The following is a 20458-nucleotide window of genomic DNA, read 5'->3' on the forward strand; positions in this document are numbered from 1 at the left end:
AGTTACATACACCCACAAATATTGACTGGCAGTCAAAGATGGGATGGGTGAGGGAGATTCGTTTCCAATACAGCATGATACATCTCTTCCTCCCACAATCATTGGATTAAATGTTGGCATAAGTTTAGATATTTCTGCCACATTGTAGATTCTACCCCATTAATTTTGATGCCAAATTTTAATTTACCATCTCCATTCAAGACTTTATGCTGTATGAATATTTTGGAATTTAAAATGCTGATAGTATATCTTCTGGGCAGTCAAAACAAAAAAGGAAGAATGGAAAGGAGGAATTCAGAGAGGATTAGGGAAAACTTAGAACATATGAAGGCTAGGAAACAGACTATTAACAGAATTTCTAGAATAAAAAGTTTTCCTTTGGTTAGGTTGTTAGGCCAGGATGAAAAATTCCCCAAACTCCTTCTTCAACAAGTATTTCAGGAATGTCAAAGTTTCACTTTTATGGGAAGAGTTTTCCTAAAAAACAAAACCAAAAAAAAAAAAAAAAAAAAAAAAAAAAAAATTCCAATATATTAACAGTTTTAATATCAGAAACTTCAATTTTTATATATCTTTATTCTTCAAACTTCAAGTCAAATTACAAATAAATAGTCCATACCATGTAGCTCTTTATGATTTACATGTCTTCAGGCAGAAAACAGCAACAACCAAGAATACATCAGAAATGAACTCACAGTAAATAACCAATTTTAAGTAGAGAAAGGACATACGACATTTCAGTGTGGTCCAATATGTACACTGTTTAAAAGTGGATCCCCCGTAAAACATCACAGATGTACATAATTCTTATGGGAAAAAAGAGCCCACACATCAGAGATTTCTTAAAAATTTTTCAAAGTTGTATCACAGGGACTAGTTGTTTAAAAAACGGTAAAATCTTGAGTATTTTAGCAGCAAAGAAGTAAGTTATTACAGGTTAATCTATTTTAAACGTTGCTGAAAAGTTGCAAGCTTTAGAGAACATTACAAATATCAAATCCACTACTGAAAAGCAGAGTCGCATTTAGAAAGTAGATACTACTTCAAGGTTTGTTCTGTGTCAGCAAAAACTTTTTAATGAAGTTTCTGCAAGAAAGATGTCAGTGGAGGAGGGGTGGGAGAAAAATGGAGGTGGCCACTAGTCTTTGCTATAAGCTGCTAAACTTAGTGGAACATGAAATGTTTACGAATTCTTCATACAGCTTAGCTTATTCCCAGTAAACAATAGTTCTTAAGAGCCATTCTTTTAGATCTATATCCTGTTGTCAAATATTTGTATTAGATTTGGCAATTTGAAATTCCTTAAAGTTTTCTTCCCCAAGTATCTCCTGGTTAAACCAGTGTTTCTTATATGAGTCATAATTGGGTGGTTTTTTCATTGAACAATTTTTTCCTCTTCAAAGGGTAATTTTAGAGGATGTTATAAGTCACTAAAGATAGTTTTGCTTACAGAGAAATTTGTTTAAAAGGGGACTCTACTTACTTAATTTCATGTTCTACTGTGGCATCTGACACCTGCCATCTGACATTTTAGGACTGAAAGGAATTATAAACTTCATATGGGAAAACAAACCAAACTAGATAAAGTTTAAGCCTGCCTCATTAGATGCTTCAATCAGTGATCAGCTACATATTTATCTGACACTATTTCAGTCACAATTATCAGTCTCTCTCCTTTGAAGCATTAACACTTTTTTCCTAGATACAATCTCTTTTTTCAATCATCTGAAAGCAAACAATTATTCTAAAGACAAGGCATTGGAAACAAATTCTCTCCACCCACCGAGATTTAATTTTAGATCACAGCATCCTCATATAGAAGTTCCATTTAATATTTTACTTCTTCTTGGCAGTTATCCCAAACATTAAAGCATTCAAAACATAATACAAATATATAAGAATACAAGAAAAGTTTAAAACAAAACAAACACTGTATTGCAACGTCTCCACATACGATGCTTGTGATGTGACCAAACACACACTACATAGTCCTGGCTGCTCCAAACACTCCCCTTACTTTACACAGACCTAGGTTCATCTTTTTTTTTTTTTTTCTTTTATTGCCTTTTGATGCCTACAGTAACTGAGAATCAAGAAAATAACTAGTCTGACGTGAAAAATGTGGTGCCTATGATTTGACTCCTGATTTGAGCACATCTTAATTGGTGCACTATTGCTTTTGATAATCCAGAAATAACAACAGACAAGCAGTAACATATGAAGAGACTTACTATGAATCACACAAGCAATGTTTCTGAATCACAAATAAATTCAACACTGACATCAAAACCTGTAAATTAAATCTTAACTCACATGGTTATAAAGTTAAATTTTCATGTATCTTAGTGAGAATGCTATTATCAAATGCATTCTAAATTATTTCATTTTCTAGTGTAGAAAGGTTATGGTAGAAAGGATAAGGTGCTTTTTAATAAGCTACCACTGACTCTCTCACACACATCCATACACGCATCAGTGCAAACTATCAAAAATACTAATTTTCAAATGAGATATATGATTATCTAGACTAAAAGGAGACTTTGGGATAGAATAATTTTCCATGACTAATTTGTTTATAAATATAGATAACTCGATGTACATATAGGCAATGAAATATTCAAAGAATAACTTTATATACTCTTGTTTTTTAAATTCTATCCTCTCTTTCAGAATTGCTTCCACTTGTTTGGACATTTTCTAGTTTCGACAGCTGAATAGAAGACTTCATTGAACATTCTGATAGTAAGCTACTAGAGACTAATTATCAACTGGTGCTACATGTGCTGTGCTATCTCCCTTACTATTAAACTATAACCCTCTCTTGCTATTTTGTTTCATGCATCACCAAACTTCATACTTTCTAATAAAAAATAAATATATAAAGAAGACACTGACAGGCATATATTCACAAGATCTCAATTTCTTAAAACATAAGTACGGGTATATTTATTTCTCTCAAATGCATACAAGACAATAATTACACAGCAATAAATCTTTTGTTCAACAATGATTTGATTCACAAGCATTTGAAATTTACATAATTTCATATCAATACCCTTGTATTTTAAATACAGTAAGTAAAAAAGCCCCAAATAACCAATTCTTATATTTCCTATTTACCCCTCTATACATCCAAACTTTAAAAGTTACAAACTGAACATTATACAGAACATATAAATCATGTTTAAAACTTGAGGTTTTAAAATCACTGCTTCCCCAATATGATTCAGAAAAATTCTCATACTGACAAGTACAGTCATAGGTGGTAAAGTAAGTTGGTAGTGGGGAAAATGAAAGAAGAGACAGACACAAGTTTGCTGTCTTAATGTTTTACTAATCCTGTCAGTTAAAAATGGTGACGTCATGAGAAGTAATAGTTTAATATGAGGAATGGAGTCTGCCTCGCCGCTTGAGACATGCATTTCAAGTATTTTCCTATTTGATCTGAGCTCACTGTAGCAAACTGATGCCAGAAGAGAGTAATTATTTTCTTCCATACATTCGCTCGATGTCTGCCTGGTAATGTGTTTTAAGCTCTTTGCGTTTCAGCTTGAAGGCATCTGTCACCAGACCAGTTTCAGGGGTCCACGGTTCAGGGCTCAAACGAATTTTTACTGGAATTTCAAACTTTTCCAGACTTGCTAAGATGATTTAAAAAAAAAAAAAGAAAGAAAAGGTATTTAAGTTCTTAGCAAATGGTGTAACTTCCCCACTTTTTGAGTACCCATCAAAATGCACAACCAACAAGTGAACCATGCATGTCACTTCTAAAGAATCCATTCCTCAAAATACTAAGGTAAGTAAAACAAGAAACTACTTAACAAGTCCCACCAAGAGGAAAATTAGCTAAATAAAATATGATATAGGGACAAAACAGAATATAATTCTATCACTGAAAATGATGGCTCATGCCTATAATCCCAGTAACTTTGAAGGCTCAGGCAGGAGGATCGCTTGAGCCAGGAATTTGAGGCCAGCCTGGGTAACATAGTGAGACCCTGTCTTGTCTCTAAAATAAATAACTTTTAAAAACTTTTAATAGAAATAAAAAATAGGAGCTGGGTATAGTGGCATACACTTGTAATACCAGTTACTCAGGAGGCTGAGGTGGGAGGATGACTTGAGCCCAGGAGATCTGAAGATGCAGTGAGCTATGATTGCGCTACTGCACTCTAGCCTGGGCAACAGGCTACCTAATAGGATATCCAATAGGGTATCCAACAGGTATCCAATAGGGTCTCCAATACAGTCATGCATCTCTTAATGACAGGGATATGTTCTGAGAAATGCATCACTTGGCAGTTTTGCCATCATGGGAACAACATAGTGTAACTTACACAAATGTCGATGGTACAGCCTACTATATACATACATCTAGGCTGCATTATATAGCCTATGGCCCCTAGGCTACAAACCTGCACAGCATGTTATTGTACTGAATACCATAGGTAACTGTAACACAATGCTTAAGTGTTTGTGTATTTAAGCATATCTAAACATAGAAGAGGCAGTAAAAATATATTATAATGCATAATGTTAGGTTTAAAAAAAAAAAAAGTTCCAGCACTGGCTACATAAACTTATATGCACCTAGATGTGAGAAGGATACATACCAAGCTATAAACTTCACGCCTCTACAGCCTGGTATCCAGGAGAAAAGAAATAGGGAAATTCACTTTTTCCTTTATATCTATTTGTTTTCTTTGAATTTATTATACAGAGTACATTTACTTCAGAAATTAAAAATAATAATGTTTAAGACAAATTATGTCACTGAACCAGGATATTCCCTACAAGCTATGTGGAGACAGAATGCCTGCTCACTATTGTGTTCCTAACATATTGCCTAATACTCAGGAGATTCATGAGAGTGCAAATGTAGGGAGAAAGGAAGGGAAGAAAGGAAAGCATTTAAAGGAGATTAAGGGGCAGATGTAGTTTTGAAAAACCGTATGTCATCACTAGGACTGACTTATTTTTCTAAGCATTTGTTCAACAAATATTAAAAACCTATTACTACATGTAAAGTGCTTTACTAAACATTCTTTTAAAAATATAAAAAATGACGAGTTTCTGCTCTCAAGTGGCATGCAATCTAACAAAGGGAAATGGGTAAACAGCTAGCCATATGACACACAAAAGAAATGTGTTAAGGAGTGATGTCAGCAAGATGACAATATAGGAAAACGCAGTCTCTCCTTCCTCTGCAGAAACATGGATTTAACAATGCTATACGGGCCTATTCATTGCCTGTGTAAGAAACTCAAACTAGTTAAGGGGTTCCTGCACTCCAATACAGCAGGAAACCAACCACTTCAAAGGCTGGTAGAAAAATGCAAGGCATTTGCTTGCCAGAGACTCTCCCCTCAGCACAGTACAAAGTAATAAGGAAGAAATCCCTAACTTCTGACTTCTCCCTAGGAAAGAGAAGGAGTGGAACATACACCCAATATTCTGACTTCTTCGGTGCAAGGAACTTGCTTCTGTCTTTCCTGAATCTAAATAACAGGAACAGGGCACTAGGTTGGGAACTGTCAAGAACAAAGATTAACATGTACCAGAGGCTGCAGTATCACAGACACTAGATAGAGCTCCAGTACCAGTACCATGGCTAACTATAGCACCAGTGAGGCCACAATATCACAGGCAGACACCAGAGGGAGCTCCTGAGTAGAAACCAGCAGATCTCTTCAATTAAGATTGTACCCGACAAACCCAAAAAGGACACAGCCTCAGAATAGGCTTAAGATGGCTGGCTCTAGAACTCGTAGTAGGGCTGACTGGACAAAGTCCTCTCAATACAAAAGCAGACTGTAAGACAGAGAAAGGCAGCTGATTTTTCAAATGCTGACATCCCAACAAAAATAAAGACATACAAAGAAACAGAAAAACATAGGCTATCAAAAGATCAAATTAAACCTCTAGAAATAAACCACAGAAAGACATGGAGATAGATGAATTACCAAATTCAAAATTACTGTCATAAGAAAGCTCAATGATTTATAAGAGAGTACAGATAGACACCTGAAAAAAAAACAAGAAAACAATGCATGAACAAAATGAAAATATAAATGAAAGAAATTTTTTTTAAATGAAGAACCAAATAGAAATTCTGGAACTAAATACAATAAATGGGTTGAAAAATTCTCTAGAGGATCAACAGTGACTTGACCAGGTAGAAAAAAGAATCTATGAACTCAAAGACAGGACTTCTGAAATGACTAAGAGGAGCAAAAATGTAAAAATGAAGAGAACCTAAGGAACGAATGGGACACCATCAAGTGGAAAATGCTTGCTACAGGAGTTCAGAAAAAGAAGAGAGAAAGGAGCACAAAGCCTATTTGAAGATATCATGGCCAAAACCTTCCTATATCTGAGAAGAGAAATGGGAGTATAAATTCAAGAAGCTCAAAACACTCTACTAGGAAGAGAACTACACCAAAACACACTTGTAATCAAGCTGTCAAAAGTCACAAAAAATCTTGAAAGCAGCAACAGAAAAATGACTAATCACATACAAGGAAGCTCTCATTGAACTATCATTCATCAGCAGAAAGCTGGCAGGTTAGAAAGTAGTAGTATTCAAAATACTGAAAGAAAAAAAAAATTGTCAAACGAGAATACTGTAACCTAAACCTGTCCTTCAAAAATAAAGGAAAAATTAAGACTCCTTGATAAACAACAGTAGAGGGAGTTTATCACCACTAGACCTGCCCTACAAAAATTAATACTTCAAATTAAAGCAAAATGAAAACAAACAGTAACACAAAACCATAAGAAACTACAAGACTCCTCGGTAAAGGTAAATACACAGCCAAATATAGAATTCTGACAGTAATCTGATATAGGTGCATAAGTCACATTTAAATCTGTACAGAATTTTAAAACAAAGACATAAAAGTAATTATGAATCTATATTAATGATTATACAATAAAAGGCCTTTTTTGAGGGAGTAGCAGAGATATAAAAGATTCAAGTTTTTATATGAGATGGAAGATTAAGCTGTTATCAAACTAAAATAGACTGTTATAATTTTAAGATGTTTTATGTAACTGCATTGACAACCACAAAGAAAATGTCTATAGAACATACACAAAGAAAAAAGACAAGGGAATCAAAGAATGTAATTATACACACAAATAATCAACAAAACAAAAGAAGGCAGCAAGAGAGGAAAAGCTACAAGATATACAGAAAATAGTTAACAAAATGGAAATAGAAATGAAAAGTCTTTCATATCAATAATTACCTGAAATGTAAATGTTGATTAAATGCCCAATTAAAAGATACAGATTGACCAACTGAATATAAAACAAGACCCAAGTATATGTCACCTACAAGAAACACACTCTAGATCTAAGGGCATGCATAGCCTAAAGTGAAGGATGAAAACAGATATTCCATGAAAATAACCTAGAGGGGATGGCCATACTTAAATAAAACAGACTTTAAAACAAAAATTGTCACAAGAGACAAAGAAGGACATTAATTATAACATAATGATAAAAGAGTCAATTCTCCAGGATGATATAACAATTATAAATATACATGTAACTTGAGTTTCTAAATATATGAAGCAAACACTGACATAACTGGAGGGGGGAACAGAAAGCAGCACAATAGTAGTAGGAGACTTCAATACTCCACTTTCATTTATGAGTAGAACAATCAGAAGATCAATAAGAAAATAGATTATATGCAGGCAACTCTAAAGACACACACACAACCTTTATAACCAATAAAGATTCCAGCAAAGTTGCAGGATAAAAAAAAAAAAATCAACATGAAAAATCAACTGCATGTCTATACACTAACAGTAACTGTTCTGAAAAAGAAATTAAGAAAACAATACCATTTAATGTAGCATCAAAAAGGATGAAATACTTAGGAATAAACCTAACCAAGGAGGTGAAGACTTGCACCCTGAAAACTACAAAATGTTGCTAAAAGAAATTTTAAAAGACACGAATAAATGCAATGTCCTGATAAGGTTTGGTTCTGGGTCCCCACCCAAATCTCATCTCAAATTATAATCCCCATAATCCCCACATGTCGAGAGCGGGACCTGTTGGGAGGTGACTGGATCATGGGTGCAGTTTCCCCATGTTGTTCTCATGACGGTGAGTGAGATCTCACAAGATCTGATGGTTTTTTAGGGGCTCTTCCCCCTTCGCTCTCTCTCTTCATTTGCTCTCTCGCCTGCCGCCATGTAAGATGTGTCTTTGCTTCTCTCTTCCTCTCCCCTTCTGCCGTAATTGTACAATAAGTTTTCTGAGGCCTCCCCCAGTCATGCAGAAGTGAGTGCATTAAACCTCTTTCCTTTATAAATTACCCAGTCTCTGGTATGTCTTTATAGCAGTGTGAGAACAGACTAATACATGTTCAGAATTTATAAGAAACTTGTACAACTTAACTATAGGGGTGAGGTTGGGGGCAGGGGGATCCTGATTTAAAAATGGGCAAAGGACTTGAATTGACAATTTTCTGCAAAAGATATGTAAATGGCCAACAAGTATATCTAAGAAGCCCAACGTAACTAATAAAAAGAGAAATGCAAATCAAAAACCACAATGAGGTATCACTTCACGTCTCTTAGAATGGATATTAGAAAAAAATATGTATCTATAACAAATGTTGGTGAGGATATGGAGAAATGGAAACCCTTAATACTGTTGGTGGGAATGTAAATCAATAGTCATTATGGAACAGAGTACAGAGTTTCCTGAAAAAATTAAATACAGTATTAATAATTGCCATAGGATCTAACAATCTCATTTCTAGGTATACATTCAAAATAATTCAAAGTAGCATCTCAAAGCCATATTTGCACATCTATGTTCATCACAGCATTATTCACAATACCCAAGAGGTAGAAGCAACACAAATGTCCATAGATGAATGGATAAAGAAAATGTGCAATATACATACAATGGAATATTATATGCACCCTAAAAAAGAAAAATCCTATCACATGGTACAATACGAATAAACCCTGAAGATATGCTACCCTAAATAAGTCAGTCACAAAAGAATACATACTGTATGATTCCACACGTATGAAGCACCTCAAGTAGTCAAAATTTTAGAAACAGAAAGTAAAAAGGTGGAGGGAAGGGAGAGAGGGGGAAGGGGAATTGGTGTAATGGGTATAGTGTTTCAGTTTTGCAAGATGAAATAGTTCTAAAGATCAGTTGTGCAATAATGTAAATACACTAAACACTACTGAATTGTACACTTAAAATGTTAAGATAGTAAATTGAATGTTATGAGATTTTTTACTACAATAAAAGAAAGAAATACGCAAAATTAAAGACATAAAGTGCCTTGGGAGTAAAAAAAGATGTATTAACTCTAACTTGTAAAAGTAAACAAAGAAATAATACACAAGGTTTGAGTCTTCAAAGATTAAAAGTATTTCAGGAGTGGTTTCCAAAGGAATATACACTATGAGCAAAACCAATAAGGCATGTACCACAGGCTGACTTAAAAGACTGAGTGGAATCTGACATTACTGAAATGTGAAGAGACTAAAAAGTAAATGCTGGAGCCTGGCATGGTGACACATGCTTGTAGTCCCAGGTACTCAGGAAGCTAAGTTGGGAGGATCGCTGGAGCCAGGCTGGTTCAAGACCAGCCTGGGCAATATAGTGAGATCTTATCTCAACAACGAAACAAAAAAAAAATTTTTTTTTTAAATTAGCTTGGCACAGTGGCATGCACTGGTAGTCCTGGCTACCTGGGAGGCTGAGGGGAAGAATCGCTTGAGCCTGGGAGTTCAAGGTTGCAGTAAGCTATGATTGTGTCACTGTATTCTGGTTTGGCAACAGAAGAGACCCTGTCTCTTAAAAAAATAAATGAAAAATAAAAAATAATTCATGCTTGTTTTATGCTTGACCCAACAACTCAAAAGACACAGATGTTTTGATTAAACCAAAAATATTAAACTAGTCTTGGGCACCCCTCACCCCACCAAAAAGGGTTATGAAGCTATCAGTACAACCAACTACCAGTACTCTAACACTGTAGAAAGTTTCAAAAGCAGTTCTGGCCTGATCACTATGGGCTAGTGTGGCCAGGAAACTGGGCAAGGCCTTGAAGAACAGCTGAGAAAAGAGAAAGGGTCAACCCAGAAAGCAAAGGTTGCAGAGACAAGAACATTCAAGATACGTGTACATCAGTTTGGTAGGAGAGGATAATTTGTGTAGCAGGGCTTGAACGGGGGACTGATAAGTTTACTCTTCCATTTACTAATGGTAGAAATGGTTTCTGAGCAGAAAGTGATGAACCCTAAACCTTAAAACAGGTTGAATGCATGTAAGTACTCTCTTCCCATCTCATTTCTATCAGTCTAACCGAATACTCACCTGAAATAGCAGCTTCGGAAAGCACTTTAAGTACCTCATTTTCCATTTCACAACTGTTACACAGCTCCTCCCAAGTCCCTTTAAGTCCTTTCTTTCGAGCTAGTTCAGTTAGTTCCTTTTGATTTGGCACAACAAATCCAATGACATAAGAATGATAACTGAAATATAGAAAGGATAACTTAGATAAGGAACAAAATGGTATACTGTGTTAACTGCAGTTATTATTGCAGTGACAAGTAGTAAATAACTCCTCACTAATTTTTTTAAACGCATGTGCCATACTTGGCACTGGTACACCCATTTCATGCAACTGCCAGTTTTACTGTTTGACTTATAATATGTTCCAATGCTTTGGCAGAGTTCATTGCTAAATAAATCTCAATCTGACATTTCATGATAAATTTCCACTATGAAAAACTGTTACGAAGAGTGCCATGTACACATTTAAAAAGTTACAAATATTAGAAAATTCATCTTTAAACCCTGATTACCAGTATTTCATAGCACGTGTTTTAAAAAACTTAAACTCTAACATAAATTTAAAACTATCTAAAAAATTCGGCAATGAATCAAAACGACGTGAATATATTCATTTTTTTTTTTATTTATCACGAGAATTTGTATTGATAGAGAACTCTATGCCCAATGAAGGCAGATACTTTTTCGAAGGCCATAAAACAGTAACATCAGGAAGAGGATACTTCTGGTTACCATCACATAAATAAATTCAGAACCGTATCATCACTAAAGAAAATACTAAATGGCTAAAGACTGGAATCATTTATAAACAAACACAATTCATTTCTAACTTAGGCTGTACCCCCAATGTCTGTTTCTAAATTAGTTTTTCTGGTAACAGATTTTGTTTTCTCATAATAATTCATGTCAACCGTCGTAGACAGGTTCCCAGCCCCCTCATCATCATCACGAGGTGGGGATGCTGTGTGTTAGGCTGCAGCTTAATACAGCTTACAGTAGGAGCCCCAAGACCTGCCTGGAGTGCCAAGTAGGCTCAAGTGTAGAGTAGGGGAAAGCACTAAGCAGCACACTGCTCACTGCCACTTTTTTACTCCCTATTCCTCTGGAGTAGTTCTGTGAAGTTTCCCCTCCTGAGGGACAGGTAGGTAGGGGTACCAAGGCAGCAGGAAGGAAGGTTTTAGTTTCTTCACCTCCCTACATGGGACACTGCAGTGAGACGTAAAGCGGAAAATAGACACAGACAGAAAGATCAAGGAAGCCTTACAAGGAGAGTCAGCTAATGGCTGGAATGAGAAGGAGGCTGTTCCCACAAGCAACAGATAGGAAGAGTTCTCGGAACATTTTTACAAAGAAGGTCCATACAGGTAGGAAAAGTCTATGGACATCAAATGTTTTAAGTAAAAGCAGTATGAATTCCATGTTCTTACCTGTTTGCATACGCACAAATGTTATCTACTAGTGGAAGATTCTTCAAAGCTGCCTCTACTTTCCCAAGAGAAACATATTCTCCTGCCTGTAGTTTTACAAGGTCTTTTTTACGATCTGCAAAACAGAGAAGAAAGGTGGAGAGGAGAAAACAATAAGTAATAATATTAATAACATTTAATGCATATATAAATACTGGCCATTCTCTAAGTAATTTGCTATCAAATTATTTAAAACTTTGCAAAATTAAGCATTAATGGTTATGCTGAAATTAAAAGCACATATTACAATTAGGCCCTAATTTTTGTACTGCTAAATACATGTTTTTAAAAGAAAACAGGCCAGGTACAGTGGCTCACACCTGTAATCCCAGAACTTTGGGAGGCCGAGACAGGCAGATCACTTGAGGTCAGGAGTTCGAGACTACCTTGGCCAACATGGTGAAACACCGTCATTACTAAAAATACAAAAATTAGCTGGGCGTGGTGGCGCACACCTGTAATCCCAGCTACTCAGGAGGCTGAGGCAGGAGAATTGCATGAACCCAGGAGGCGGAGGTTGCAGTGAGCTGAGATCATGCCACTGCACTCCAGCCTGGGTAACAGAGCAAGACTATATCTCAAAAAACATAAAGAAAGAAAACCAATAATTTCTACTTAATGGACTCCATTAGCAGGGTTTCAAGTATGTTCTTCTGAAGGGGTTTATTCCTGGTATCCATTAGTACCAGGCAGGTGAGGAAGATATTCAATGCCATCTGCAAGCTCACAATCTATCTGGAGACATGCATAATGCAAAAACATACTACTTCAATACACTGGTACTACAATGGTAGCGCTAAGGGTTAAGACTCTCCAACCTGGGGATTCGGAAAAAATTCTTGCAAGTGAGGGCTGAGCTGAGGGTTGGTTGGTTGGTTTTGAGATTTTGAGATAGGGTCTCACTCTGTTGCCCATACTGGAGTACAGTGGCACAATCACGGCCTCCTGGGCTCCTGTGATTCTCCCACCTCAGCCCCCTGAGTAGCTGGGATTACAGGCCTGAGTCACTATGCTCAGCCACTTGAGCTGAGTCCTAAGGGAAGAGTGAGAGGTAGTCAGGTGGAACAACACTGGCAAAAGCCAGAAAAATATCAGCTCTAATTTCAGCTGCATCAAGGAGGAGGAGGAAACAACTGATGATGAAGGAGAAGACGCAAAGAATGTTAACAGGGGCACCCTGCACTGAGCTTCAAGGAGACATTAAATGGTTGTGGCTGGTAAGATCCGTGTTTAGTGATTACATGGTGGCAGTGAGAGGGTGTGTTTAAGGAGGTAAGCATGGCGACAGAGAAGAAATTCTTGGGAGAGGGTGGCAGAAGGTATACGCCTGACCAAGGATCAGGTAAGAGAGACAAAGAAGAGTAGGATTTTGAGACATAGCTCATAAAATAAACTAGTGACATATAAAACAGGCATGGGAAGCTGACTGAAGAGACTAATCTTGAGTCTCCTCCCGAGTTTCCAGTTAGCAAGACAGGGACAGAAATGCCATTAACTTTTTTTTTTTTTTTTGGACGGAGTCTTGCTCTGTCGCCCAGGTTGGAGTGCAGTGGTGTGATCTCTGCTCCCTGCAAGCTCCGCCTCCCAGGTTCACGCCATTCTCCTGCCTCAGCCTCCCCAGTAGCTCGGATTATGGGCGCCCGACAAAGACACCATGCATGGCTAATTGAAATGCAATTAACTTCTCAAAAAAAAAAAAAAAAAAAAAACCTAAAAGGAGCAGAATAAGGTATTTTTCAAGCCATTTGAGTCACAGCACTTGAGCTGCCTGGCTTTCCTTTGTTCTCCTGGGCAAGGCACGGGTGCAGTTCAGACTGTGAGAGCTCCATCCACTAACCTCTAGATGTCAGAAACGCAGGCAGGAAAGAATGACTAAGGGTTATCTAACAGTAATTTAAAATACCACTGCTGCTGAACCATCTTTGAGAACTCATAACACGTCAGGCCTCATAAATTCTACAGTCCATAATATTTTATATTAAAGGAGTGATGCAACAACCCAAACTAAGATTACATAAAGATTTATATTATTAAACACCTTCTCTAAATACATTGTACCTCTTGTGTAAACTATTTCAGAAACATTCATTTTCAAAAATACATTAGATGACTTACCAATAATCTTTAAGCATCCATCAGGATCAAACTCTCCTATATCCCCAGTACAGAGCCACCTCTGTCCATTTTCATCTTCAAAGAAATCAGCTTTTGTTTTGCTTCATTTTGTAGTATCCCATTGTCACATTTTGGCCCCCAATAACAATTTCACCCCTGGGGTGTGGTTTATCAGTATTAAAGTATCCACCTAATAAAATAATAATTGAGTTAATTATTTTGAGTTGAGCTAAACACAACACAAGAAAATTTGAAACTATTAGTTTCTAAATAGAGTCATCTATTTTAATCCAATTAGAACTTCCCAAAGGAAAAAAGGCAGACACTGTGAATGAGCAAAGTTTATCAATTTAACAGTAAGCACAAAATCTCAGTTGCTAAACCATAAGCATTTATGTTTTCAAACTTCTATTCCAAGAAAAATCCAACATCTTCCATTTGTTGTATAAAATTATAAATACAACAGAAGACAAATTTGAAAGATTCTGCATTGTCTTAAATATCATATTGATAAACTGATAAAAGTATTAAGTCATGCAATTAATAGAACAAATCCCTATGTAAGAATGAGTTACTGCTGGGCGCAGTGGCTCATGTGTGTAATCACAGCACTTTGGGAGGCCAAGGAGGGTGGATCGCCCGAGGTCAGGAGTTTGAGGGCAGCCTGGTCAACATGGTGAAACCCCATCTCTACTAAAAATACAATAATTAGCCTGCAGTGGTGGTACATGCCTGTAATCCCAGCTATTAGGGAGGCTGAGGGAGGAGAATCGTTCAAACCCACGAGGTGGAGATTGCAGTGAGCCAAGACCACTGACACTGCACTCCAGCCTGGGCAATAAGAGCGAAACTCCGTGTCAAAAAAAAAAAAAAAGTGAGTTACTACATATTAAGATTTATTCTCACAGATAATTTCAAAATGACTCCAAGCCTAAATTTATTAAATATTTTCACTAATTCTGCTAAAGATAGCTAAAAGACATCCAAGCCTTGGAATCTTTACTTACTTATTTATTTATTTATTCATTTATTTATTTATTTATTTTGGAGACAAGAGTCTCACTCTATCACCCAGGCTGGAGTGCAGTGGTGCATTCTCAGCTCACTGCAACCTCCACCTCCCGGGTTCAAGTGACTCTCCTGCCTCACGAGGCCTCCCGAGTAGCTGTAATTACAGGCACGCACCACCACACCTGGCTAATTTCTGTATTTTTAGTAGAGACGGGGTTTCACCATGTTGGTCAGGCTGGTCTCAAACTCCTGACCTCGTGATCCACCCGTCTTGGCCTCCCCAAGTGCTGGGATTACAGAAGTGAGTCACCGTGCCCAGCCAGAATCTTTTATCTTTACTTGATCTCTATCTTTACTTGATGTAGAGGAAAGGTGCATCACAATAAAATTTGTGTATTTTGATGATCTGTGTATTTTAACAGGATCAAACAAATTTTTAAGTGACCATTATTTTAAATGGCATGAGGATAAACAGACTTTTATGGAATTACAGTAAAAATGTCCTTCTGATAATACAAGGTTGATGCCCTCAGAAAAAAAGAAAGAAAAAAAATTATGTAAAAATCCACAATTTCATAAATTTTAAAATTTTACTTCTGCAAAATAAAGTTATGATCACTCCTAATTTACTGACATTATTCACTCACTAGTACATTTCTCAAGTTTTGCCATAATTCTCACTTGCATCTATGTAATAAGTAAAATAAAACAATTACAGTTCCTCAGAAACATCTTTGAAACAAGAAAATAAACGCATAAACGCATTCATATAGTTCGAGATAAAACACGTCTATTACAAAGGACAAAAATGAGCACTTATGGGTGTTTACATTCTAAAGGAAGAAAGTGAAGCACTAATTTTAAAGTGATTCTAATTTTAAAGTGTAATACTTTAAAAATTAATGCTCTGTGGTTAAGTTTATTACCTTCCTCCCAGTTTTTTAATTTGATTTCACAGCAAACTAATGGTGCTCCCACTCTGCCAGTATTGTAGTCCCACACTAGGAATTAAATGAAAAAAAAGGTATTTGAGAACAGTAGATAATACATTGCTTCATTTTCTAAATTACCAAAATGAGTATTTATCCCAAGGCTGAGATATCCCCAGAGAATCTTTAAAAGCAGAAGTCACATATTGGTGAAGCACAGGCCGTGAAGCCTGCAGAGTCGTATTTTCTGGCCTACATTGAGGATTTTTTTTTTTTTTTAATTAGTTATTGCCATTCTTAAAAATCAGGAAATTTTAGATGTAAGTGTGGAATCACCAGCAACAATGGGCCCACATTTCGGGAACAGCAGAACTGACAGCCTCTGTTAGATAGGGCATGCCTGCTCCTGTTCCCCCAGAATCAATCCTTACCCATCACATTGTCTTACATTAGGGCCCACTTGACTCATTTAAATAGGTAGCTGCCTGGTTCATGAGTTTGAAGTCCCTGTCCTAAAGGATGATGAAAGCAATGGTTTACATCTATTTTACTTTCTTATTAGGCCTCACAGACGTGCAGTACAAAACACCTCTCTAATCTTTTCCCATGTAATGCATCACCATTTCAAAGTGAGATCTCTGCAGGGTTCCATCAGCTTATGCTATCATACCCTGTTTAAAATTAATACAGCAATAGCTCAAGAGCCAGGCTGAAGAAACAGACTGGTAGCTTTCAAGGATGTGAGGAAAGAACCCTCTACTATTATGAATTACTACTGCACTATGTTTCCTCTTCAAAGACCAAATATCAGAAATGAAAGGCTGATATTTAACACTTTAAAGACTTTTATTTACAACATAAATTGTTACTGATTAATCATTCAATTTGAATCTTAAAAATAGAAGAAATTAAGGATCCTCAGAAGAAATCCTATAAGCATGTATTTGAAGATTGCTTATTTCCTACAAAACATGACTTAGAAGTAGCTTCCAAAAATACATAAAACACAGAAAACATAACCGAAAACAGAAAAATGAAGTAATACATGAAAATGGTATACAGAGGCACTCAAAATAAATAGGGAAAAATCAGTTATGAGGTTTTGTATCTATCTGTATATAGCAAATACAAAGCAGGAGAAGCATAGCTGTATCTTGTACCGGAAAGCAAAATAACTTTCTCCCATAAAAGGGACACAAGAGGACCTATGTGATTCATCTCAGAACTGCTAATTAGTTGGTAGATCTCCTCCTCAACCACAACAACATCATAAACTCTGGTAATAATATTCCCTAGACCTGAACCTAGCTCCTTTCTAACACTTACAGAAATCCTCATAAACATTTCTGAACCTGAGCCTTAATGTACTTACTACACAAATATACAAAAGCACCTTAATTTTCCTACATAAAAATTTAATCACTGATGTGTGAAAATAAATGTACACAAAACAGTCAACTAAAGTTTCTTTTCCAGAATGCTAAGTGGTTTTAATATTACATATCAGAGCTTGATATAAAAACTTCTCTAGATGAATTATTTACTCTAGATGCAGCTAATACATTCTAAAAATTGGTATCAATGATCATAGTACTTGGGATTTACCATTATTCTGCCTCACAAACACCTTACTACTCTTCTCCTATATATTTGCAGAAAGTATCCCATACCCCCAACAAAACATCTGGCATCACACTCCAGCCTCTGATCATGGAGAACACTACCTTCTGTAATTGTTCCGGCCCCAGCAGATTCAGTGAGTCCGTATCCCTGACCAACAGGACAGCAGAAACAGATGTTCATGAACCGTTGCGTGGTTGCAGAAAGTGGAGCGCCACCACACAACAGGAGACGAATATTTCCCCCTAGCAAGCTTCGAACTTTCCGGAAAACAAAGCTAAAGAAAAAAATTAGAGAAACATGGGATTTTAAAACTGGGATTTTCCAAATCACTGAAACTAATCCCGTTTTGATATGAGAGATTTTGAGATGAAGTGACTTATCCAAGGTCACACAGCCAACGTGGAGATTCTCTTGAGCCCCAAATCTTAATTTTTTGAAGTTCAAAAAGGTAAAGAATTTATGATTTCCTCTTAAGAGCTTTTCAATTAATATTAAAATTTGAATTGTCAGGTTTAGTTTTATATAGTGACAGGAAAACCCTTGCTTATAGCCACTTTTATATTATTATTTACATAAAATATTTATCATATATCAGTACTGAACAATCCTCTTTATGAAATACATTAAAATCAAATTAATTTTGCTTTAATGTACTTTATTAGAAATGTGTATAATTTGCATACAACAATCTGTTTTAAAGTTTCACTAATTCAAGCTTTGAAATGTTTATTGTTAAAAATAATCTAGTAAATTATCTGTGAAGCATCAAAAAAGGGAAACCAGTTAAACATCTAATTGATGCTTCTGAAAACACACTAATAAAAAGATTGCATGCTACCTTGATCAAAAAGGAGAGGTAGTATCCTTTGGATACCAAAATCCTCAGATGTATAAGTCCCTTATATAAAATGGCATAGTATTTGCATAAGGCCTACACACATCCTCCAAAATACTTTAAATTATCTCTAGATTACTTACAATACCTAATACAATATAAATTCTATGTAAATAGTTGTTATACTGTATTATTTGTCTTTTTCATTGTTGTATTGTTATAGTCTATTGTTTTTCTCCCCAGAATATTTTTGATCCATGGTTGGCTGAATCTAAAGATGTGGAACCTGTCGATACAGAGGGCCGACTTTACAACTCACTGAAGAAATAAGTAACGTTAGGCAGGATAAAAACTTACAAAGTTCTAAATTATGTGAAGCATCTGAAAACTATATTAATATTCCCATAAAAAATACTTTGAATGTAATACTTCCATTTTCTAACTTCTAAGCTATTTTATGATAAAATCATAAATCTATGTACTCTATTAACACTATACAAATACAGGTTGAAACAAAACTGATCATTTAAAACTTTAAATACAAAACATTTAATTATATTCATACTGAAACAAATATAAAAGCAAAAGAGAAACTATTTCTCAAAATAATTAAAACTACCTAAATGTTCACAGAAAATACAAACATACAAATAGCAAAATCTTAAGTGAAAACACACTTTGACAATGCAGGTTTTTTTAAAGTGTTCATACTGTTATACAGGTTTTTGGTTTGCTTGTTTTTTAAAGAGACAGAGTCTCACTTTCACCCAGGGTGGTGTGCAGTGGTGTAGTCATTGCTCCCAGGCCCAAATGATCCTCCCACTTCAGTCCCTGAAGTAACTGGGATTACAGATATGTGACACCATGCCCAGTTAAGCAGAGAAGGAGTCTTGCTATGTTGCCCAGGCTGGTCTTGAACTCCTGGCCTCAAGAAATCCTCCCACGTCAAGACGGATTTCTTTCTTTTTTTTTTTTTTTTTTTGAGATAAGAGTCTCGCGCGCTGTCGCCCAGGCTGGAGTGCAGTAGCACGATCTCGCTCACTGCAACCTCTGCCTCCTGAATTCAAGCGATTCTCCTGTTTCAGCCTCCCTAATAGCTGAGCCTACAGGCACATGCCACCACCCCGGCTAGGTTTTGTAATTTTAGTAGAGATGGGGTTTTGCCATGTTGGCCAGGCTGGTCTTGAATTCCTGACCTCAGGTGATCTGCCTGCCTTGGCCTCCCAAAGTGCTGAGATTACAAGTGTGAGCCATCGTGTTCAGCCAAGATGGATTTTTTTTTTTTCTTTTTTTGAGACAAAGTCTCGCGCTGTCGCCCAGGCTGGAGTGCAGTGGGGCGATCTCGGCTCACTGCAAGCTCCACCTCCCTGGTTTGCACCATTCTCCTGCCTCAGCCTCCCGAGTAGCTGGGACTACAGGCGCCCGCCACCACATCCAACTAATTTCTTTTTGTATTTTTAGTAGAGATGGTGTTTCACCATGTGAGTCAGGATGGTCTCGATCTCCTGACCTTGTGATCCGCCCGCCTCAGCCTCTCACAAAGTGCTGGGATTACAGGCGTGAGCCACCGCGCCTGGCCTGGGATGGATTTTTTTAAAGAGTTCTCTTGTCTTTATGAAATAAATTTATTTTTTACAACTATCTCAATTAATTGGGCTACTAATGTGAACTAAATGATTAAATCATCAAGGGGAGAAAGAAGGAGGTAGAGAGTCTTTACTTACCTGTTGCACAGTGGAGTATTACGTCCTTTTGAAATCTGTTCCATTTTGTAATTATAGGCCAGAATAAACAGATTACGTTGAAAACTACTCATTTCATTCACTTTATTCATGACATTTTTGTAGATCCGATCCATGATTTCCTAAATGTATAAAAATGAGTTTTACATAGTTAATAATAACAGCTGCCTTACATATTCATATCTTAGCATCAGATTAATATTTTTAGCAATATTAAGGCATTTTAAAAGACGTATTCTTCAACTGTGGATGTGCTTCAGCAAGAAGAAAAAAAAACTTTTTTGAATTTTTCATAAAGATGTATCCTATCAAGATCAAACTTTTAAAATAGAACCACCATTACTTTAAAAATAAAGTTTCTACAAAAATAATTTTTTTTTTTTTTTTTTTTTT

General features: G+C 36.3%; 1 protein-coding gene across 1 annotated transcript in view; it reads right to left on the bottom strand.

Annotated features, from left to right (window-relative positions):
• Nucleotides 1-556: 556 nt before the first annotated feature.
• Nucleotides 557-20458, bottom strand: part of ACSL3 (acyl-CoA synthetase long chain family member 3) — an 81404-nt gene continuing 61502 nt past the window's right edge. Inside the window, 8 exon segments of the mRNA XM_017859901.1 lie at nt 557-3641; nt 10366-10523; nt 11772-11886; nt 13926-14026; nt 14028-14115; nt 15863-15937; nt 17590-17762; nt 20048-20187. Coding sequence (XP_017715390.1) covers nt 3484-3641; nt 10366-10523; nt 11772-11886; nt 13926-14026; nt 14028-14115; nt 15863-15937; nt 17590-17762; nt 20048-20187 — 1008 coding nt within the window. The 3' untranslated portion in view covers nt 557-3483.

The sequence above is a fragment of the Rhinopithecus bieti genome, unplaced genomic scaffold (assembly GCF_001698545.2).
Source record: "Rhinopithecus bieti isolate Rb0 unplaced genomic scaffold, ASM169854v2 scaffold_53432, whole genome shotgun sequence".
Lineage (NCBI taxonomy): Eukaryota > Metazoa > Chordata > Mammalia > Primates > Cercopithecidae > Rhinopithecus > Rhinopithecus bieti.